Source organism: Accipiter gentilis, chromosome 22 (assembly GCF_929443795.1).
Source record: "Accipiter gentilis chromosome 22, bAccGen1.1, whole genome shotgun sequence".
NCBI classification, from domain to species: Eukaryota; Metazoa; Chordata; class Aves; order Accipitriformes; family Accipitridae; genus Astur; species Astur gentilis.
In genome coordinates this window covers 961,146-984,961 of record NC_064901.1, presented here as the reverse complement: position 1 = coordinate 984,961, position 23,816 = coordinate 961,146, and the positions used below count along the sequence as shown (strand labels likewise).

The following is a 23,816-nucleotide window of genomic DNA, read 5'->3' as shown; positions in this document are numbered from 1 at the left end:
ATTTATCATCTGCTCTTAGGCAGTGCGGCTGAGCAAGAGGCTCTTGCAAAAAGATGCAGAGCTCCGTGTGGCAGACAGTAGCAGACAACTCATTGATAAACATACAAGATAAGACCTTTTGTTCATTTGGCTAGTCATATCATATGAGGCCAAATTACCCCACTGATTAGGCTAGGAGTCAGCCATTCCAATTAAAGTGAAATTTCTCTTTCTGAACCAGAGAAGTAATCAACTGTAAGGAAGAGAGGAGACATATCCTAAATGCAACACTCCAGAAATCCTATATACTGGCTGCTCACTGGGTTGAAGTGATAGGCACTTCTATTTTTACTAAATAAGGAAGTATTTTATATTCAGGTTTCAATGAGTTTGTAGCTCAGCTTCTGAAGTTTAGGAAGAGCAGAAGAAAAATCCTGAGCTCTTCGAAGATAGCACTCAAGGCAAAACTCTCAATACTAACATTGGCTGTTACAGAAATGCATTAAAAATCATTAGCTGGATTTGCTAGTAGAGCTGGATGTCTTATTTGGTGGTATCTGGAAGTGAAATCTTGGAGGAGAAATTTGGAGCAATTAGGAGTTCAGCTAGTGCTGGTCTTCACAGCTTGTTTCCAGCTGGGGTGGATGGGAGAGGAAGGTGCTTGAAGTTTTATCTCTTGGAAAGTAAGTAGGACCTTAATGCTAGTCAGAGCATGAACAGGGAATTTGGGGCTTGGCTAGTCACATTATATGAGGACAAATTATCTCAATCATTAGGTAAAGATTAGGCAAGGCACTTAAAGTGAAAAAAAAAATGCAATGCACTTAAAGTGCACATAAAGTGCAAAAAACCCTAAAAAGGAGAAAAGAATGAGGTACCTTGGCAACTCTAGTTACAAAAGAGGTAAACTCTTTGGCCTGGTCCTGTGCCTCTCAGCTGCATAGTTTGTGGTGTGAAGTAGAGAGTAAAAAGTGATAAGTAAGGTCCTGGGCACAGAATGACCCACTAAATTATTCCTACTCAGACTCAGAAATGAGGCACGGAAGGTAATATGAAGTTAAGCACTTATATTAGGATGGGTCAGGTTTCAACATATGGTACTGATTCATCAATTTAATCTGATCACTTTAGTCCTTAAAGAAATCACAACAGTGAGTACTTAAAATGGGGGGGGGGGGGGAGGGGGGGGGATAATTTTCCTTGTATTGAGAAGCCTTCTACTCACTTCAGCCTGAGGAGGTTCAGTTCAGGTGAGAAAAGGGCGAAGGGGAAGACAGTGGAGAAGAGCCTTAAGGCATTTCCTCCCCAGAAGCTGTGTGCAGCCAGCAATTCCCAACACTGCATAAAGTGCAGACACAGGAAAAAACTCCTGCTACCATCTCCCCACATCTAGAATAGGGCTCTGGATACCAAGGGGGATGACACTACCCCACTCCATAGCTAGTGTATAATTTCTTGTGTTTTCATGTGTGGCATCCAGCTGTGCAAACTTTGGTTTGAATTAGATGAGTGTAATGTGCTGTACAGTGCTTAAGGACATACAAGCAACACTCACTCGAAAACAGGAGGAAAAAGAAGGAAGTTGCACTCTCTGCAGTGTAAAATAGCGGATCAGGCATTATTTTGTACTCACTCTACCAGTGACATTTTAATTTATGAGCTAAGAATGCACTGATTGCTGGCTTCAAAAATTGATTTGGTGTTCATCTGATTCAACCCATGTCAGAGTTTGAAAGTAATTATGATAGTGGAGCTGATAGGCAGGCAATTACATTTTTGTTCTGCCTCTTTCTCTCTTTTTTTTCCCTGACGTTGTTCTTGTCAGAAGGCCCTGCAAGCATAAGAGTATAATCTTTGGCAGTGTTATTTTGTAGATTATTAAGAATCTCAGTTAGTGCTAAACCTGCACTAACTGCTTCCCTAAACTCAGTCTTTCTTAGCCTCTTTGGAAATCTCCCAGGCTAACCAGATTAAAGAATCCACGTTTAGGCAGCCTTGTTCTGCCCATACTTCCTTCGCACCTTCAGTGATCTTGGCTACAGGTGGTATTTCCTAAAGCTGTCTTTCTGCCATCATTCAGATTACCCTCTGCTCGTGTTATGCTCTCTGCAAGATATCTGCATGGTAGTGGATGGGGGGCATAGAGGATGGTGTATGTTCTGTAATTTGGAGGGGGTGAGAGGCTCGCTCACCATGGCAGGTTGCAATCAAGACACTGCTCCTGGAAGGAGATGCTGTAGGTTCTTGTTCCTATGGGCCTTATGCAGCAAGATCCAGGAGGAAATCCCCTGCTTTTAACTATTTAGAAGCATGGATGTCAAGCCTGGATCCTTCACAGGGTTAACCCTATCTGGGGGCTACAGCCTCCAAGGTGTCCTGTGGGTGCTTTGCTGTTGTGCACATACTGAATAGTATGTCTTACGTTTAGGTGCAAATAAAAAAAAATATTATTATCTGAAAACTAATACTTTGATATAATTCTTTTTCTGAGATGGTTTTTAAAGGATGTTTGGGGTTGTTCCAGCATAGAACAAAAGCTAATGCTTTAGCATTATCATTTATCATAAAACTGAGCTGTTATTCCCTTGTCTGTGGTACTAAATACGTTGCTTGTTTGCGTAAACAGCAGTACTTGGAACAGGGTCTCTTTTATCCTGTTGATACTGCAGTATCTAAATAATAGGATCTTGATCTGATTAGAGTCTGTAGGTAGTATCAATATTGTTAAAATTCAGGTAATAGCTGTTGTATCTTCACATATAAGCTGTATGTTCTCTGATAACGTGGAATTTAAAGAAATCTTTCCCCTGCAAATTTAAAAGCCTGTGTTTGAGTCACGATCAGTATCTTTGCTGGTATTAAAGAGCCACTCAGCTTTTCTCAGAGTCTAAAAGAAGAAGGAGTGGAAGAGTAAAACAGGAGTAATGTTGAAAGTAGGAGACTAACGGCCATGAGCTTCAGTAATACTGCAAGGGAGGGAGAGGCATGCTAGGAGCAGGAAGGCTCTGACAGCTCTGGGCTGAAGGTGGGAAAAACTGAGTGGGAGATGGAGACTAAAGTCTTCCTTTAGCACTTTTTCTTTAGATCCTAGCTAGAAAGCAGATCATAGCACAGGGAGAGAGGTAAGTGAAGTCTGTGAAAGGTATCTATCTCCCTTCCAAACTTGTCTTGTCTATTATCCATTTATTTCATTCATTCACTCCTGGTATATTTTTTTCTCTCTTTTGCTGAAGTGGATGAGAAATTATGTTTGCTTTAAATCAATGGCAATGGAATTCTATAGGAGTTGTGTTTTCCTTTATGTCCTTTACATTCACATGCTATACAGGATTTAAAGAAACTATGACTGTAGAACAGTATAGGTTATATGCTTTCAGGGCGATGACTTCTCTTCCTTCTGAAAAGATTTGCCTACTGGTATTCAGTTAGTCAAATGGATGGCCTGGTGTATTGGGTTTGTGTGGCAAGGTCTTGGTAGCAGGGGGAGGTTAAAGGGGTGGCTTCAGTGAGAAGCTGCAAGACGGACCTGCCGCCAGCCAAGGCCAAGCCCATCAGCGATAGTGATAGCGCCTCTGGGAGAACATATTTAAGAATGCAAAAAGTTGCTGGGACACACACAGAAATGGCAGCTAGCAAGAGGAGTGAGAACATGTAAGAGCAACAGCCCTGCAGACACCAAGGTCAGTGAAGAAGGAGGGGGAGGAGATGCTCCAGGCATCAGAGCAGAGATTCCCCTGCAGCCTGTGGGGAAGACCACGGTGGGGCAGGCTGTCCCCCTGCAGCCCAGGGAGGGCCACAGTGGAGCAGATATCCACCTGCAGCCCATGGAGGACCACATGCCAGAGCAAGTGGGTGCCCGAAGAAGGCTGTGACCCTGTGGGAAGCCCGCGCTGGAGCAGGCTCCTGGCAGGACCTGTGGATCTGTGGAGAGAGGAGCCCACAGAGCAGTTTTTCTGGCAGGACTTGTGACCCTGTGGGGGATCCATGCTGGAGCAGTGTGCTCCTGAAGGACTGCACGCCACGGAAAGGACCCATGCTGGAGCAGTTCGTGAAGAACTGCAGCCTGTGGGAATGGCCCACGTTGGAGAAGTTCGTGGAGGACTGTCTCCCGTGGGAGGGAACCCACGCTGGAGCAGGAGAAGAGTGTGATGAGTCCTGCCCCTGAGGAGGATGAAGGAGCAGAGCCAATGTGTGATGAACTGACCAGAACCCCCATTCCCTGTTCCCCTGCACCACTGGGCGGGGGGGGGAGGGAGGTTAGGTAGAGAATCTGGGAGTGAGGTTGTGCCCAGGAAGAAGGGAGGGGTGGAGGGAAGGTGTTTTGAGATTTGGTTTTATTTCTCATTACCCAACTCTGGTTGATGGGTAATAAATTGAGTTAATATTCCCCAGGGTGAGTCTGTTTTGCCCGTGACAGTAATTGGTTGAGTGATCTCTCCCTGTCCTTACCTTGACCCACAAGCCTTTTGTTACATTTTCTCTCCCCTGTCCAGCTGAGATGGAGTGGGGAGTGATAGAACAGCTTTGGTGGGCACCCAGCATCCAGCTAGGGTCAACCCACCACACCTGGTGAGAGTCAATAGCTCCTCTCCCAGGTTTCTGAAGACTACATTTCACATAGAACCAGATTCCATGGTTTTCTTGAGGCTCTGGTTTATGGATTTATTTGTGTGCATTATCTTTGTCCTTACTAACGTTAAAGCAGAGCAGTTTCCTTAAAACTATTTCATCACTGATCCCCAGTGGACAGTAGAGTCCGCTCCAGAGTGAAATGTCATAATGACCCAAAATTATACAAATGGTTTGAGGAAAAGAGATTATTGTGGGCAAACATATACCATAGTTTTTCCTTTTCTGACTGTCTGTTGGGCTACAAAGTACAGCTGTGGTTTTCTGTAAAGTTCAGGGCTATTCTTGTCTTCTAATTTGATTTAGGCAGCATTTTGACATTATATTTAAGCCTGATTCACTTTACAACATACATGATACAGAGAACATTTAGCAGCAAAAAGAGATAAGGAAACAGGTTGAAGCAGATTCTACAGTTTGGCCCCACTTCTGGAATGTATAGGTATACGTTCCACGTTTCTAATTTAAATATTGAGTCTTCTCTCTGTTACTGATCTTGTGTGCATCAGAGGATTGCTCCAGTCTGTTTAGAATGATGCCACATTGCATTGCATTGCTTCTGCCTCCTGACACTGTGAACCTGACAGGCATCCCTTGAGCTTGCTCAGGTGCCTTCTGCAACGTTGGAAAGGTATCAGCTCGTTGGACTTAGAATGACTGAGAAATCTAGCATCCTCTCAAATGCTTTATCACTTCTTTGTAGATCCCACTGCCATATACAGTTGAATGGATGGCATTCTGAAGCATCTCAAGAATCAATAAATTCCTCCTGTTATAGGGCCTTTAATTCAAAAATGTCAGGAACTGACGCCGTAACAGAAGAAATGCATTATTGGGCACTGGTTTATATATGTGTTTAACCACATTGAACATTGAAAATTAGTTTCTATGCTGACAAATGGCCAGATTTGGTTACTTTTGGACTTATATTCACATTCAAGAAGGCAAAATAAATTTAGAAATTATTAGGAAAAAAAAAACCAAACTGAAAATATAATTGTGCCACTGTGTAAATCTGTGTTGTGCTTTGCCTTCTGTGCTGCACTCCATTTTGGCCATCAGCTCTCAAAAACTGATCTATGACAACTAAAAAAGCTGCAGGAGAGATTAGCAGGGTTGATCAAGGATGTGCAATGGTTTCCACAGGAGGAGAGGTTAAATAGGCTGGCATTCTTCAGGCTGAAAAATCAGTAACCAATCGGTGACAACAGTGGTCTCTCAAATCAAAATGGTGCAGAGAAATTGTGACTAGGGAATGACTGCTCACTGTTCCTCATGCAGCAAAGACTGAGGAGTGAAATAAAGTAGCAGCAGGCTGAGATCAAACAGGAGGAAGTACTTCTACACAAAACGTGGAACTCACTGCCATATGATATTGTAGAAAAAATATAAATAGATTTTAAAAGCTAATATGCCAGTTTGTGGTAGAAAAGCCCATTAAGTACTATGAAATACAAAATCTATGCAGCAGAAAGATGCAGGTATAGCCACTTCCTAACTGATGCTTGCCACTCCAATTAGCATATCTAAGAAAAAGTACTTCTGCATGTTTCTCTTGTGTTTATCCTTTCTCTGTGAAGAAACATAAATAACTGGCTAATGCCAGAGGCAGGAGTCAATGCTTAGATGGAATTTGAGCTAGCTTGACCACATTTATGCTCTCTTTTTACATGTTCTTAATACACAGTCATTATAAGTATGTATTTGCATTCGAGCACTTGCATCTGTCTTTGTATGGATAGATATCAGACATGCCTTCAGGCATTTTAAAGAGCTGAAAAGGCAAAAATTAAATACGAGAAACATAACTAGAGAAAACAAGAAGGAGGTAGTGAACCTCTACCTCTTTCTATAAAATTCACATTGCAGGAATTCCCTTCTAAATGGGAAGGCCTTTGACTGTAAATTACATCAATATTTCATTAATTAAATTCATTTTTCTTTCTGTCTTCCTTTTGTTTTGTTTAATTAAGATATAGTCATTTACAGCCAAACCTCTGTTCAGCTGCTATAAAATATTCATTTCCAGTTGCAGCTTGATAATGAAACAGTATCCTGCAGCCCATTCAAACTGTTGCAAAGCAAGGCAAATCACCAAAGGGAAGGGAATAAATGCAGTTTTTTAAAAAAACCAGTGGACTTAAACATGCTCAGTGCAAACTGGTTTCAGGCAAAGGGAAAGGCTGCCAGCTAAAAAGCAATTTATGTAATACGTTGGCAAGGAGGTGGGAAGCCAGTGAATAGAACTTAATGAGTTGGCAGCTGTCGAGAGCTCCATGGTGTCAGATTGTAGCATTTGTTTTGATCACTTGCACGTTGTGGGTAAGTGGGAGACTTAGGTACAAGGGATATCCTGGGACCAGGCAGGCAATTTGTTCCACTGCCTATGAGGTGCTGAGGTTCAAAGCCACCTAGTATAGAGGTTACAGAGCATTTCTCTGCACCTGTTGGAAGAGCTGTGCTTTGTCTGAAAGCAAGGTTTGCTTCCTGATGGGATGAGTACTGGTAGTCCACCATGGCAGGGCTGTTTTTCTGAGAGTTGTTTGCCTGTGGTGATGAATGGTGTTAAGCTCTGCTGTGGTTCATTTCTGTAGATGTGCACTGCAGGTTTTCTCCACTGATGAGGAGAATTTGCAGGAAGTTCTTTTCCTTCTTACGCAGGAGTCCCAGTTTGTAGGACTGTGCAGTCATTTCCCAGTACTTTTCAGAAACATTAAAGAGAGGCAGAGTATTTCCTACCTCAACCCCACATAAAGGTTTCTTACAGTCCATATCACAAAATATTAAAAATTAGATACGATCACGGTATCTTCCTTCTGATGCTTTACACAGCACTCTCCTCCAAGTATTCTCACAGCATCTTACAGACATTTGCTTCCAAGAGATACGTGTGCATCTTCACTATCTTGAAAATGAAGCCATGGTGTGCTGACAGGTTAACTGCCCTGTCAAGGGTCATTGCAAATCAGTGGCAGAAGTGCCCTGGCACTCGGCTCTTCTGTGTAATTCCACAGTTGTGTAAAATGGGAGATCAGACTAGGAGAAAATAATGGCCCCTTCCGACCTTGAGATCTCTGAATCCAAAAAAACCCCATTGACTGCAATCTTTTTCTTGCAAATTCCTGACTTAAGATATGGAAGCTGTATGCCTAGTAACAACTGTGCAGACAATTACAGGATTCTTCAAAAACTATTTTGCCATCTGAAGCATTTCACAGTAACACAGTGCTATACTCTGAAGTTCCGTCAATGTTGCTGCAGTGTCCCAGAGTGCAAAAATGCACATGCTTTGATTTTACATGCTGCTGCAGTCAAAAGCCTGATATGGATATAACTATGCCAACTTTTGTCAGCTTAGCTTGCAATGCTCAGAGGTGCTGTAACTCTGCCGGCAAAACCCCTTCTTTCAGTGTTGCTGGATCTAAAAGGAGCAGCTCCTCCAACTTGGATATAACTGGCTGTAATGCCAGTAAGCTCTCTAGTGTGAGTAGGGCTTAAGTCTGAAAATTAAGTGGTAAAAATGCCAGAAAGCACCACCTTTTAATGTCGGTGGCTTCTGTGATTTGTTTCTGGATAGCACAAGTGAAGCTACAATAATGATACCATAGAGAAAGGAATTTGAAGGGAAAGTGAACTTGTTTCCTCCCAGGAGAGACTAAAGGTGTATCATCATCCCAAAACTGTTGCTATAGCTGTTATAGCAAGGGAACATCCAATCCAGTTTTGTCTTTGAACTAGGATGGTCAGATTCTTTCTGCTTTTTTTAATTCTTGTTATAAGGCTGGTACTGATACAACAAGAAACCTATGCACACACTTTAATCTGTCCATTCAGGGACTGGAGTACTTCAGATATGGGGACAAATACCTCTTGCTACATTTTGGCTCCGTCCTGGTCAAGCTGTCCTGTTTTCTGTGTATTTAAGACTGAGGTTAAATTCTCTGTGGGCTAATACTTAGCTGTCGCATAGTTGGAAGGCCTGAGTATTTCTGTATATTACTAAAGGTTTTTAATGGGCATTGCATAAAATCAAGCATAGTTTCTTTTGTGATTTCCACTGTTGTCAATACTATAATTAGAATATGTGAGAGAAAGTTATTCTCAGAGTGCTACCTTGAAATGATAAGTGTCTCACTCAAATTCATTACACAGAAGCTTCTTCATTTCATACTGGTCATGAATTTCATGCTACCTTACAGTACTTACCAGAGGTTATTGATGTCAAAAATGTTATGTTACAATGAATCTGAGTTTAGAGACAAGTTTACTGACAGTGGAGAAAGTATTCTCATGGATTTAGAGCTTCATGTCCTCTCCTTCTGACAACATTCCTTTGGATACTTATTTCCTAGTGTCTCCCAGCTTTGGCCGTGGAAGTCTGAAGGACACAAGAGAAAAACCTTGTAGTACATGATGCCTTGGTAGACAGAACTGCAGAGAAACAGAAAGCCTCTTCACTGGGTGTGGGGTGGTGTGTTTTTTTTCCCTTTGAACAGGTAGAAGTATAGATGATCTCAGCATGTTCCTGGTCGTGTTTAAAGCTGCCTGAATTCCTTTGTCTAGCTCTCTTGCTCAGTAAGTGCATTCCAGCTGAGCATCTATTGGGCCATTAAAGCTAACTTTGTTCCTTTTTTTCATTTTACACAAACACAAAAGATTGATTTGCCTTTACTACAGTTAATCAAACTCAATAGAGAGCTAAATAAATAAGCAAGGAAAATGGCCTTCTTATCCAACATGGAGAGCAAATGTTCTGATTAGGCAGGGACCGCAGAGAAACCCAGCTGGGATAAGTGTTCACCATGTTTATTGTGCATGGGAGTCTGCCTACCGAATGGCAGAATTTTCTTGCATGACAACCATTTGCTTGGACCACTTGATGTAGCATTTAAGTGAAGTTCAGTTCAAATTTAATGGGATCCCAGGAGGCATTTGTTATGTTCAGCAGCTCAGGAGGTTGAAGTTTACCTGGCTTCATCAATACTTGATGGATCAAGTATGTTTTTTAAGCTGATGGGAGTACTTTGTAGATCTCTTTCCTTGTTTGAGTTAGGATTAGAGAAGTATGGGCAAACGTCTGTCTCTAACTTTCCTAAGTTTTCCCCCATGATTCTGGTGGTGGTGAGACTGACACAGATTGCTTGTTTACCTTTCTGTTATCTGTTGTTTGTTAACAGGTAGCGTGAAGTCAGTTCCCTATCCCCCCAGTAAAGTTGTTAGTCTAGTCAACATTTCAAAAGGAAAGAAAAAAAAGTTTAATGATAAAAAAGCATGGTTTTTAAGCATCAGATATTTGGCAGAGGTATTCCTGGGTGGAATAATGTCTAGAACTCTTTAACTTCATTTTTACTAGATTTGACCTTGATAATGTTAGTATGTTAGTATGTTAATGAGTTAATGGTAATATATACCTTTTGTTGTGTATACAGATGTTTCTGTACTGGCTACTGACAATCATTTATATCCTATATTAAGAGAGGAAGGATGGATTATGTTTAAGAGGTTGTCACTGTTCCTAAGAAATCTGTGTTCTATCACAGCTGCCTTTGTGACCTTCTTTGTGTTTATGAACTTTCTTATTGTTTATAAACTAAAAGTATTTATGGCTTTTTTAGCAGATATGTTGTATATGTGCTTATATATAGCTATGTAGTGGCTATTTTCCTTTGTTAACTGTTCTGTCTATATAATGCTATTCAGGGAGCAGTTCTAGGTGCTGATATGTACCTAGTGGACCAGAGTTTATTCTGCATTTATTTACTCTGCATTTTGTTTATTCTGCATTTAAATGTGTGTGGCAACCCCCTTCCCCTTGTAAGCTAATGTGTGAATCCTGTGAGCAACAGTATTTAAATGCTATTTTCTAAGTGTGTGTTAATGTTTGGAGAGAAAGAGGAATATTTGTCTGGAAATAGTAGTCTAGTGCATTAATGCAAATATTCAAAGATAGCTGTTTATCTTATTGGACTCAGAGGTACTTACAATAATTGCAGAAGTTGTTTTAAGGCACATTTATTCAGAGTGATTATGTTTATTGTTACTTTATGAATAACAAACCCTGTCACATTAGATTTTAAGTGCCACGGTTTGGACCATAGAACAGGGTATTTTCTCCTTTATGAATTTTATCATTGCATATGCCGTTTGTGGCCTACATAATAATGAGTAGCAGAAATTAAGAGAGAAGCAGGGGAGGAGGCAAAGAACTCCCCAATTTAAAAAAATGAGGGCAATTACTGTGTGCCACCTAGGGTTGGCTTACCAGTCGCTTCCCATTTGATGCTGGAAAGGATGCTGTGGGCTGGTGTGACACTTCGGGCACAGTGACTACCCCTCCACCATCGTTTGCAGGGCTGGGCTTTTGCAGATCAGGTGCAACCTATTAGGCCATACTGTCACTTGCCATCAGTGATAAATACGTGAACACGCTCAGATTTTCTCCAGGGAAAGAGGTCTGCTGGAAGAAGGTCCCCCATATCTCTAATTTCTCATTAAGCCTCATTTGTAAGAGATTATGAGATCCCAGCACTATGTACTATGGCAATAGAAGTACTGCTTTAAAAATAGAAACAGGACTTGTGTGGTTTTATTAATGAGCACATAAATAGAAATGCCAGTTAAATTGCCTATGTGACTGCCTTCTTTGCTACACAGTAACCTTACTTTACAGATTTGTTTCTTTTAAAGCATGTGTTAGGGGGGAGTGCAACATGGTGTGCAGATTTTGAGGCTTAAGAGATTGTCATTAAAGCTACTGTGCTGTACTTAGTTATTTATTTCTTGCTCAGAGTGATCCAATCAATAACAGAACAAAATCAAATACAACTCCCTCCCCTTCGAGGAAGAAAAGACAAGCTAAATAAAGATGTCCAGGAGAAAATGCCAGCAAACGACATATTGATTTCCAGCAAAGGAGCAAAGTGTAAATGAAAAATATTCTTCTGACACAGTTATTAAGTGCAAGCTAGCACGCAAAGAAAACCCATTTACTCTTACTAGAGGCTGAGTCTTCAAAGGGCAGCTGATTCATCTCAGATCATTTGAGTCTCTAACTCTCTGAAACATAGGCTTCCCTTTACTAAATGTAAAAGATTTTTCTGTACTTAGGCTTTGCTTTGAGAATGTAAAATGTTTACTAAAATTCTGATTGTATGCCAAGTAAGCAGAGAAGTTGTTTTCTCTACATTTTATAGCAGCATAAACAGAAGCATGAGGAAAGGAGGCAATTTTCCTGATGTCAGACAGTGAATTTGTGACAATATCAGGAATATAAAATCAAGTAACATGAGGGCTCTGAATCAATGTCCTTGGCAATTTGGATTGGGGCAATTTAAGAAGTTACTGCTCCCCAGTGGTCTGCCCTGCCTTTCCGCTGGTGAAGTAGATAACATGTTGTTCTTCAGCAAGTGCAATTCATAGTCCAGCATATTAATAAAATTATTTCTGTGGCAGTTTAAATTAATACATCAGACTGTGTGCATAAGGGGCTAGGGTCCACACCAGCAGGATGGATAAATTCTGGCAATAAGTTGGCTTTTTCCTACATACTTCTCAGAATCTTTATTCACCTTTTGCTTCCTGTGTCCCGCTTTAAGCAGATGCTGAGAAGCGGAGAAAGTTGAAGCCTGTGCTGCCTGGTGCATTCAGCTGATTGTCAGTTCTTCTGAGGGGGATCATGGCACAGGGGAGACCACTCTGAAACTATTTTCAGAGCATTTCCTAAATGAAATGTCTTCCATTTGAAGACTTTCGGACAAGCATTGGGAGAAAAAAACTTTGTAGATTGATGTGATTTTCAGAAAGTCAGACTCCTGAGCAGTGCCTGAATTTCAGCAGTTTTGTCCTTCCAGCAGCTCTCGCTGATTTCAAGGTAGGAGTTGTTGTGGGTTCAGCTGTAATAGCTTAGCTTTTAGGATTAAGCTATTTAGTTAATTTAGTTCATGATGGGTACACCTAGTGTACCTTTCTTGTGGAGTTTTCACCTGCATCACTACCATCTGCATAACCAGGGTTATGCTTTAAAACAGAGGGCTGACAGTTTCTGTTTCAAGTGGCAGGTTTGTTTCAACAAGAAATAAAAATACAATAGGGAAGGGAAACAAGCTGTATCAAATGATGAAAGGACACTCAATGTGAAAATTCTTCCTCTGTGATTACTCCAAGTGGCACTATAATCAGATAATAAATTCAATGTATAGACACACAACTTTAATCTTCAAGGTGCTTCTTTGGAAGCAGGTAAATGCCTGTGGAAAGGAACAATGGGTTGATAAGGGAGGAAAAAGAGTCTCTTCTCATGCCAAAGCTGTATCTTTTGTGTTTAAGCCAAGAAATTACATTTTACAGTCCAGTTCAAAACTTTTGCAAATCTTGAGGGTTACACTGAATAGTTTGGAAAACACTTGCCACTTGATCCTGTACCAGATCAAGATGAAAGGAGCACTGTTCTATTGGGAAAGGAAAGAAACAGAAAAGTAAGTGACTCTGTGTGCATATGTAATCAATAAACAACCAATCTAGATTCCTGGAAATGAAATTTTATTTATTTATTTAGCTCCTAAATAGTATGTAGTTTCTTCAGGCCAAGAAATAAATTGAAAGGATTTAGAAGGATTTGCTTATCAGCAGAACACCACGTAGCATTACATTCCGTCTGCTTTTGGGAAGGTACATTGAAGTTGGGTTAAGCTGCTGTGGTTCAATACTTCTCTTTCCCCTGTCAGGGTGCCTTGAACAACAGATGGATTAAACCTCCCCACTTCCTTTTCTCCCCTCTTTGCCCTCCCTTCTCTTTCTTTCTCTGCTCATACTCCCTTGCAACACCATCACCCTTCCCTCTGCCAGCAGGCAGAGACAAAAGGCCAAAACATGAGTTTTCCCCATTGTCTTTGCACAGCTTAGGGACAGAACAAAGTCCATGAAATTTGGCATCAAACCTGGTCGAGAAGAGTCAGACTTTACAGTCTTAATGAACTATTGATTCTATTGAGACAGGCTTTCAGTTTTCAAAGGACTAATTCAGCTTTCAAGGCTCTTTTTAAACATGACTGCCCATGACTCTGGATTGACACACAATTGGGGGGATTATTTTTTGCTTTCTATTACTTAACTGGCTAGTTACTTAATCTCTTGTCTGCTGTAGTAATGGACAAATGGCTGATTTTGCTAAGGGGTAGCTCTCTCATGATCCATACTTAATGATAGAGTTTGACAGCAAATCAGCTTTTATGTCTAGCCAGGAATGTGCAGCCAGGAAATGCAGTTTTGCTGGTCAAAAGGGTACATGCCTGCTGGTTACCTACCAGCTCCTGGCCAGTCAGGGTCTTGGGAACATAAGACTGGATTTGTTCCCATGGTCTGAACAGGTCTAGGTCTACAGCAATGATATCTTCTTGCTCTGAGTACAACTAGCTGAAAGCCTGTGCTGAGTAGCTTTACTACCTGCTTTGACATGACAGAGAGAAATGCATAATGATGTGTTTATATACATAGTGATGGAGAGGATGCAAATACCAAATTGATTTAGAGTGAATTAGATTGGACTGAAGATAGATGGGGTGAGTTCTTCCCCACTAGGGCATATACACTAATGGTATTCATACCTGAATGGCTTGGGCAACTGCTTAATCTCAGTACTGGTGGTTTCTGGTGTTTCCTTGGGGAGACTTCTCCACAGTTAATAAAGATCACTATTGAGATTTTTCTTGCTGAAAGTAATCCTAAAGTAATCCACTACTTCTTTGAAGCACCCTAAATAGTTCATCTTCCTTCCTCATGTTTATTACATCCTTGTGACACCTGTAGACATTTATCATACCTTTATTCCTTGTTAAGTCAAGCTCTGTTGTTTAGTTTTGCTAAGCCTGTCTCATCCATTCATCTCTCCAGTTCTTTCATATTTTCAGTGCCTCTTCTATGAATTGCCTCCAATTATTCGATTGGCATTGAATTGTCTGAAACTAAACGTAATGAGCTATGCTCTCTTGCTGTAAATTGTTGTAGACTCGTTGAAATCAATGCCAATTTAAACCAACAGAGGATTTGCCCCCCTTGTTTTTGTATTCACCTCAAACGAGCTGTATGAGAAAAATATATTAGTTTTGTATTCTTTGATGCTTTGCCTCTGCAGAGGCAAACACAACCTCAGCACCAGTGTGTGGGGGTGGAAACGGATTGCATATCTTTGTGGCTGTGGCTGTGCCGTGATAAGAAAATACATGTGGTACTATCCAGTGCTAATGGGTTGGAGCGGATTAATACCCTTTAGCAACAGATGGTAGTTCCAGGACTCTCCTTAAAAGTTTATACAGTCCCAAATTGCAGCTTCTTTTATAATACCTTATTATGATTTTTGCAACATTTTTAATATTTTCCCATTTGTATGGAGATTCTTTCTATCTGTATGTAGGAGCTTGAATTTGTCCAGGCTTAGTCTCTCAGGTCTGCTATACTGTAATGACCTCCAGGGTATTTTGCAAATAAAGATTAAACAGAAAGTGAGAAACAAATATAAGATGTAGAAAAGACAGATGAAGGATTCCCATTTAATTGGAATAAGGTGAACAGGATACAAGTTCTTTAAAAAGCCCAGTTAGCAAAGTACACAAGGTTGAGGTATTCAAGCTAGAAATGACACCTAATGAGACAGACATTTCCTCTGCTATCTTCTTTTGACAAGGCAGCAAATGCCTTGAGCCTGTTCTTTGCCAAGAAACATCTTGGTTTCTGGAAGGCATAACAACATCACTAACATTTTGCCATGCTGGGGATGCCTTCATACTGTATGCTGTTATGCACAGAAGACAGTATGTTGTCCATATTCCATAATAAATTTGAGATATTTAGAAAATACAGCAGCATGGGAGCAGCGGAGGGAGTCAAGTGGTCAGATTTAAGAAAAGTTTGTTGAGTTTCACCTCTGTGCACTTTAAGCGTGAAAGGCAGATGCACCGCTCAGATTAATACAACTGTATTTCTCCACCATTGGGAAGATATTTGTGCCTGGCATTTTGTGGTGGTCGTATTTCAAGAAGGATTGTAAATTGTGGTTCCTTGGTGGCAAAGAGATTTACACTTCTCTCACAACAAAGCATTAAGTGTTGCTTTTCAAATGACGATGTTGAATTGGAAGTAATGTGCATAGTGTGCAGAAGAGTTTCAAACAAAAGGCAAGTAGGAAAATTGAATCCTACTTTACCAAGTGAAGCGACTGCCAAGTATATACTTATGGAGGAATTTGTCTGGGGTTTGAATTTATGGGTCCTTGTCTTTTCTCTCCCACTAGAAGTGAGAACTCCATCATTCTTGGGTGTGTTATTTATAATTTCATAAAGCTGTTCTGTGACAGGACTTATTTTACTCAGCATGTTTAATCTTTCTCAAATAATGGTGCACCCAAAGAGCAAGGTGTCAAAAAAACTTAGCAGTTGGGAAAAGGAAGATTCAGCACCTGCCATTTTGTGTAGAACAAAGGAGCAAAGGTTGTGGATCTGACACATAAAATAGGGCTTTGGGCACTTGGAAGATTGGACAGGAATGGAGTCATCTTGAGCAGGTCTCGCCACGCCATCTCAACTTCCCTTGCACTTTACATCCCACGCCAGTATGTACAGTGTAATGAACAAAGACATAGAACCATCACCATGGCAAGATTGAAGAGGCCCTCAGAGTGAATAATTAGGAGGAGGTGATTACAGAACTAGTAATTCATGGAAAGGAATGGGGAGCCAATTCAGTGAAATTGAAAGAATTTGAAGGTAAATATGCCCATAAATCCTCCAGGGTGGACTCAGAGTTAGCACTTTCTCCTCCCTGGTTTTATTCCAAGGCAATTTCATTAAACACTAGAGAGAGGGAGAGAAAAATAATAATATAAATGCCATAAAAAATCTTTCAGAGGAAGGAATAAAAAGGGTTCCTGCCAGAGAGAGATTTTATTGAAAGTTATTATAATACCTATCTTTAGTTTTATGGCCTTTAATACAGGGCCAAGTAATTTCAAAGCTGGGATTCTTTAAAAATGAAATACATATTTTAAAATAGTGTAGCATGAATTATTATTTTTAATATAGAATTTAGCTAATATATGGAATGGAAAAATATTTTCTCTCTCATGTTCTTTCCAGTGAAAACACAAACATCATTTCCATCGTAGCATACAGAGAAGTTTCATTACTATCATGTTGCCTGTACATAAGAACGTTTAGCATTTACCACCTCTAGATCACTGGGCAGATACTAAAGAATTAACCCGTTTAGCTCCCCTGGGGCCAATGGGTGAGTATAATAAGCCCCATTTAAAAAAATGGGGAAAGGGAGCCAGAAATGGAATAGCTGGTTTTGCTTACTGCCTCATAGTAAGCCATTTCTAATGAGAGGAAATAATGTTAGTGGAGAGATTTCTGGGGTTGCTGCTCACTAGCCTCTCCTGTCTTGCGGGAGGAGCAAGTTTAATAATCATGCAGTGAACATTCTCAGCTCCAGAAGGGTTTTGAAAGGTACAGATTCCAGTTACAAGTAGTTATGGTCTTCTGGAGGTTTCCTCGACTGTTTCTGTGGTCAGGAATTTTCTGCTGTTTCTCACTGAAATAGCTTTATTCCTCTGGGATGATTCAGATGTTGGTATCTGAGCAGAAGGTGCATGGAAAACCAATATGTGATGGGAACAGAAAATCAGTTAGTGATGAATTATGATAGAAAGTACTGCGATTAAAAATACAAGATAGGAAATGGCAAGACAGATTAGTGTACTTATCTTTTCTGTGATGACCTTGACTCAAGCCTAACACCACTTCTGGAGGTTTTTCTTTTTTTCTAACACTCATTTTTATACTTACAAAATCAGCAGCATGGGACAAACAGCAATCACAGAGCAGGAAAAACTGGACTATCAGGAGAAATCACATGCAGTGAAGAAAAGTACAGAGATTAATTGATAGAATCAGATGTGGAACCACTCATGAAAAAGTGCAGATACAGGTTGGAGTTAGCAGGGTTGGAGAGTATTGCACATCACACATTTGCATTTTGTCTGAGTCTGGCTGACTGTGCGCTTCTCCGTTCAGAAGAACACAAGCTGCATCAGGACTTTATAGAAGGAAAGCTAGAACACATATCTAAGAGTACAGCATAAATATGTTGCATGTGCTGTCTTTGAGCTGCTTATTAGATGGGGAATTGATGGAGAAGATAAACAAGAGCCAGGCTTCATGACTTTTCAGCTTCTGCTCAGAACTCATCTTGGCTTCAAAATTCTTCATCACACAGTGTTCAGGACCTGTCACAGAGGCTCACCTCGCCCAGCACCCCGCTGCTGACCCTGGCCATGCCTGGGGCTCTGGGGAGAGAGTCCTGAACAGGACCATGCAAAGAGTGATACTTCTTTGGTCTCCAGTGTTAGTGGCACAGGGACTTCCAAAACTAAGTATGGGGTATTTAATATTTCTGGATGGATGTTTTTACCTTTAATTTGGCCAATAACTTCTAAAATGCATCTAAACCTTTATTACCTACCAGTATCCTGTTGCAAGGAGTTCCCCAGTTTAAAAAAAAAAAAAAAAAAAAAAAAATTGTAAATTGTGTAAAGAAATATCACCTGTTTTTTTCTGGGGTTGCTATCTTTCTGGTTTTATATGATGACCCTAATAAGCAAGGTTTAAAAAAAAAAGAGTTATAAAGGAACACCTTATTCTTTACAAATACTGACTCACATTGTCAATTCACTTGGATCTAATTCCAAGTTAATGTTGCATGAAGCCCTTAGATATGAGCAAGTAAGTGGGTAAGTGGATAGGTATGGCAGCTGATAAGTGACAACCACACATTGTTATAATTTTTATGTTTATTTCCTACTTGAAGCAAATCATCACTATTCTTCTATGAGACCCTACATGTGAATTGTCAGACCTTCAACTAAGAGCAAAATCCACATGCTCTAAATTCAACCTGGAAATCACAACTGATTGCCAGGGTCTTAACACTCTCTGAGCAAGGTCTTCTAGTACTAATGGATAATTTATTCTTTATTCACAGTGCTATTCTTAACACTCTTTTACAAGTACTTTAGACAACTGTAATATAAATCTCCAGTTTCATTAGCTACATTTCACCTGCTTAAAAAATTTCTTGCTGTATAATTTTGTTGACTTATTGTGCTAAATTACAGTGGTGAAATTAAAAACTAATATCCTTCTACCCAGGGACAGCTGCATTTCACTGTTGGAGGATGTGATCAGTGTTTATATAAGTTATAAAGTGATTTGGTGTCCTTTGGCATAAATAATCCTTTATAAAATATATGTGATAGAACCAGAAGAATTGTAGAAAATAAATTTATATTTTGTGCATTCCTCCTTTCTTGACCTCTCACTGAACAGACAAACTTTTAAAGCCAGCTTGTTTTAAGAGAGAAGTCACCAGGATTTCAACAGTGTTCTTCCACTTTCTATGACTGAAAGAAGATGCTAAATATGACCTTAGTGGGTAAGGCAGGAAATTGCTTTGTACATGTTACATCCAGTTCCTTTTAATCTTGCCTTCTCACTGAGGCAAGATTGTGAAAGTATTTAATAAAAGTATTTAAGCATGAGACTATGGCAAGATTGCATCTTACAAAACGTTGCCAAATGGCAATGCTGGGTAAGACCGAGTAACACGTACGCTAAGGATTCCCTTGCTTCATGGCTGTTTTTTACATATACTCTATTTTTATAACTTTTATTTACAACCAACCAATCCTACTTGGCTCACTCTAAGCCACTGAAATCAAGAGTGAAGGAACGTTGTGTTCAGTCTGATCTTTCTGACTGACTGCTTGGTTCTGGTTTTTTCCTTAGCTCGAATACAAACAGAGAGCAAGGAAATTCTGGCAGGGGACAAAGGGACTTAATAGTGTTAGGACCACAGGAGGCTAAAGAAAAAGCTGAGACCTCAGAACACTTATGCAAATGGAAGAGGGAGCATGTTGGAGACAGCCATAGCAGACATAGGAATGTAAAGGAGACCTTATTTAAAGCTGGAGAGTCTTTTTCAGGAATAAGGATTTGGAAGGCTTCTCATGATGTGAGATTCCCAGGAATATTCACCTGGAGTACTAAAGTACAGTGTACTGAAGTACAGCTGCCCTGCTCCTGAGGAGCTGAGATTTCAGCAATGCTTCCTACCTGGTGAGGAACATTTTAGTTGTTTTGTTTCAGGAGTCATCCCACTGATCCTACAGCTCAGCAGAATAGGCAGCTCTCTGCAAGGAAATGTTGTAGGGGAGACAATTTCAGCAGAAGCCATGGTCTGAGCTGATGCTGCTGAGCTAGGGTAATTATGTACTGCATGCAGGAACGTTACAACCTGTGTCCAGAGGCTGCCACAGACTCTCCCTAATGGTCTGCATTACTAATTCAACTAATTGCAGCAATTACGGGCAGGAGATGCTGCTAGGAAGAGATGCCACTACACTTCTCTCTAACATGCTGCAGTACAGGCTGCTCATTAATTCGACCAGCAGAGCAAAAAAAAAAAAAAGAAATAAAGAAAGAAAATATCACCAGCTGGAATTGCAAAGGAATGTGCTAAAACCTGTAAGGGCTGTGAACATTCACAGTTTGGTTTAAACCTTTCAGACCCAGACTTTCCAGCCTGTCAGCCCTGTCACAGCCACATCCCTGTTCACTTGGCAAGCAAGTGGATGAGGTTGCATGTTGGGCATACCTGACACATGCAGCAGTTCTTCATTGTGCAACAAATGGGTTGCATAGATATTTACTATCTGGGTAAATACAAAGGATTCCCAGCCCAAGAGGTGCATTAGCAGAGCAGGAATTACCTCTGCCTCAGTGAGTGTGCTTCTCGCTGCCTGGGTGATGCATATTATCTATCTTCTACATTTTTCTTTGCAAAAAGCATGTTCAGCCTGAACATGCCTCATATGGTAAGTCTCTTGGTAAGTGCCTTCTGGCTGGCCCTACAGGGTATTGGTATTTATTGAGGAGCCCAGCACGTTCCAACCGGACACATCTACTTTGGCTGTCAGAGGACAGTTTGCCAGCCAAGCAGGTGTCATAGCCCGCTGTACTGACTGTGTTCAACATCACAGTGCGATCCGCTTGCTAGCCTAAACATCCCGGCAGGCACACTGCACCTGTGCACACCTGAAATATTCAACAGCACAGGATAAGCACTGTTCCTCCAACAGGAGACTCTGGCTCCATGGAGGGCACATTTACACAAGCATATCTGGAATGCTTGGTACAAGTTAAATATTTCAAAAGTTGCAATTCTGAAACATATTTTTTTCTAGGAAGCCTCTTGACTTGCAAGTATCTTATATTTTTTTTCTTCTGTTCTTTTTCCTTCATTCCTTTCCTTCACATGCCAGACAACAGATGACATCGTTTCATCAGCTGAATGTTCCAGTGATGATGAAGATTTCATTGACTGTGAGCCCAGTACAGGTAAGTCAGGTCAGTCTTGTTTTGCTTGCTTTCTGATTTCATTTGCAAAAAACAATGCATACATATATTTATATGTGTGTGAATGTATACATATATAATTATATATGTATATATGTGTGTGTATATGTGTGTATATATATACACTTATGTATATATACACTCTATATAAAATAAAAAATATACATCCAAGCATCAGATCCCATGGACTTGGCAACAACAAAACACAGATACGTAGTCACTATTTGGTTCATAGAAAGTTGTTTGCATGGAAAGCCAAACTTCCTGGAAGTGATCCCAGCTAATTAATAGTTCACATGTTTGTAGCAGTTACTTCACTGACACAGTGGGAAAGCAAAAATATCAATGTGGCATGTGACAAATAATAAAGATTTATGAAGTGGGGAGGGTGAATGTGTGAAAAACAGAAGAGACACAAAAGTGAAGCAATAATGGGTTATTAGCATTGTTTAATCTTTGTTAATTGCTCCGAAGATGGACTGTAAAAGGATACATTTGTCCATGGGATTTTGAATACAGTTAACATGGTAATATATTTATACTAATTTTGTTTCCTGTGAGCCCAAAGAAATTGGGAAGCACCAAAACATAGTTTGAACATAACAAAATTAGTAGTAATTCTTGCCCTGTTATCTGCAGTGATGCTTCAAAATGTATCCATTAAAGAGTCAGGAAGGACTGGCCATGTGGAACTGACTCAACTTCTCCCTTTCAGATACATTTTGATAAATTGATGGCTTTTCTTTCTGGTGAGATATATGATGTGATATCCAGCAGGCAACTGCAGTCTATTTTATTTCTTACAGGCTTTTTCAAGTCTTCTTTTTTGAGGCTTGCCATGAGTTAAGCATTTCTATAATAGAGAACAGACATCATCGAATTTCTGTGTACATTAAAATGAAAAAGGAGGAGTCTGGTTAGATTTTTTTGTCCTTAAAAGTGAAACATATAAATAGTTTAGGGTTCTTGGGTTTGGGTTGGTGGTTTTTTTGCTTTGTTTTGTTTGTTTCTGCTTTGTTTTATTTGAGAAGTTTGGGTTTTTTTCTTTAAAAAATCCCAAGAAAGCATTTAAGTGTTCTGATTCTAGTTTCCTGAAGCTATTTTAGTAATACAATAATAATAAAATTCACCCAAGACTAGTGCTTTCATATTTCTTTTCAATTTGTCATGCTGTACCTGCATTTTTTGGTAGAACTTGGTCCTGCAGTAACCCGAGATTGCCATTGCCTTGTAGCTGGGAACTTCCACCCATACTCTTGACTTGCCTGTCATGACAGGGAAGGCAGTGGCACAATGGCTGATGCTAACAGATAGTTCAGCCTACTCCCATCTCTTTTTTCACAAATGTCTATGAGTTTTTCAACTCCCCCATCTGGCAGAAAAGCAGTCCAAATAATACTAGATTGTGAAGCATAAACAGTGTGGGTACTGAAATTTTTAAATAAAGGTAGCAATGAAATGCCAGCACAGTGATTATCATGAAAGTGAGGCATGAGATTAATAGGACCATGCTAAAAGGACTAATGTACCACAGCTGATATGCAAGTGAATGGATAGGAATCATTTCATTATAGCTTCACTAATATTTCAAGACCTTTTTTTTTTTAAAATTCTGATTGTCAAGTGTTTCAATTAAAGGAGGAAACAAGATCTTTATCAGACTCCTCCTCTTGTACATTATTGTTGTTTAAGTTTCAATGCAGAAATCACAATTACTTCAATGGCTAGAAGTTGTAATAAGCGATGTTTACTGCAAGTGGAAAAATCAAAGTTTGATGAGGAATTTGGTAAACCAGGATGTTTAGCATGAAAATTCAGAATGCTTTAGAGCAACTTTTCCACACTAAAAATGAGTCTTTCCTGACACAGTTAGAAATCTAATGCTACAAACAGGTACAAACTGAATTTGTAAAAATTACTTGCCTTTGAAAATCCTGCTAAGCATTACAGTTGGCAGCTATAAATGCCTACAGACATTTGAATATCTGCTGTGTAAAATAATATAATTTGCTGAAGGTACTCTCCTGAACTACTAGACATTCTTGAAAATTCCATCCAGTATCTTTTATTGTACCCTACTCCTCCATAGGATGGTGGTCCGTATGAGCCACTAAAATCTGAATCTTTTCTTAGGAATTACTGTACAATTGAGAATAAAAGTTAGTCCAATTATATGTAAAAAAAAGTCTCCCAGGTGGTCCTTGCTGATGAAATTTACAATTCCAGATTTTGAGGTTTCTTCCTCTCAGAGGCACTGATGTACAAAATCACCAGAAGGAGAAGGGATATGCAGGTCCTTTTTGCCTCTAAAAGCATAAACTTAGCTCATTCCATCATAAGAAGAAAGAAGAGTAACATGTTTGTGGTGCTCATCATTTAGGTTTCTTTGTCTATCTTAATTGTCTCCATTCCCAGTGCATCCAGGGAAGGTAGAATGGTATGCCAGTATCAAGGCACTCATGCGGTCATTCCACTCTGGAATACTAAAGCAATCTGAGCCAGCTTATCAAAATCCAGTGGTGCTGTCTTGGCTGAGCAGGTATAGTTTGCCTTTACACTTCACCAGCCAGGATTCTGGCCACACCAAGATCTGGTAGTTAAATATGTACATCGAGGAAAGAAAAGATCCTGATTATCTTTCTTGTATTTTCTAGTGTGGGGGTTTGGATTTTTTAAATTTAATTATTTTTTTTTTAAACTGGGCCCATTTGAAGTTGCTTCATCCTGTTCTGTTGACAGGTCAGT

At 40.0% G+C, this 23,816-nt stretch overlaps 1 protein-coding gene across 47 annotated transcripts in view; it reads left to right on the top strand.

Moving 5' to 3' along the window:
* NRXN3 (neurexin 3) overlaps positions 1-23,816 on the top strand; it is a 1,031,704-nt gene that overhangs the window by 970,693 nt on the left and 37,195 nt on the right. For 26 of the 47 annotated variants that reach the window (XR_007509160.1, XR_007509158.1, XM_049825575.1 and 23 more), the window contains one exon: positions 20,978-21,062. Coding sequence is in view for 43 of the 47 variants with exons in the window: in XM_049825575.1 (XP_049681532.1) it covers positions 20,978-21,062 (85 nt within the window). In the remaining 4 variants the exon portion in view is untranslated. The remainder of the gene's footprint in view (positions 1-20,977; positions 21,063-23,816) is intronic. The other 21 variants (XR_007509161.1, XR_007509159.1, XM_049825576.1 and 18 more) reach the window with 1 other exon arrangement.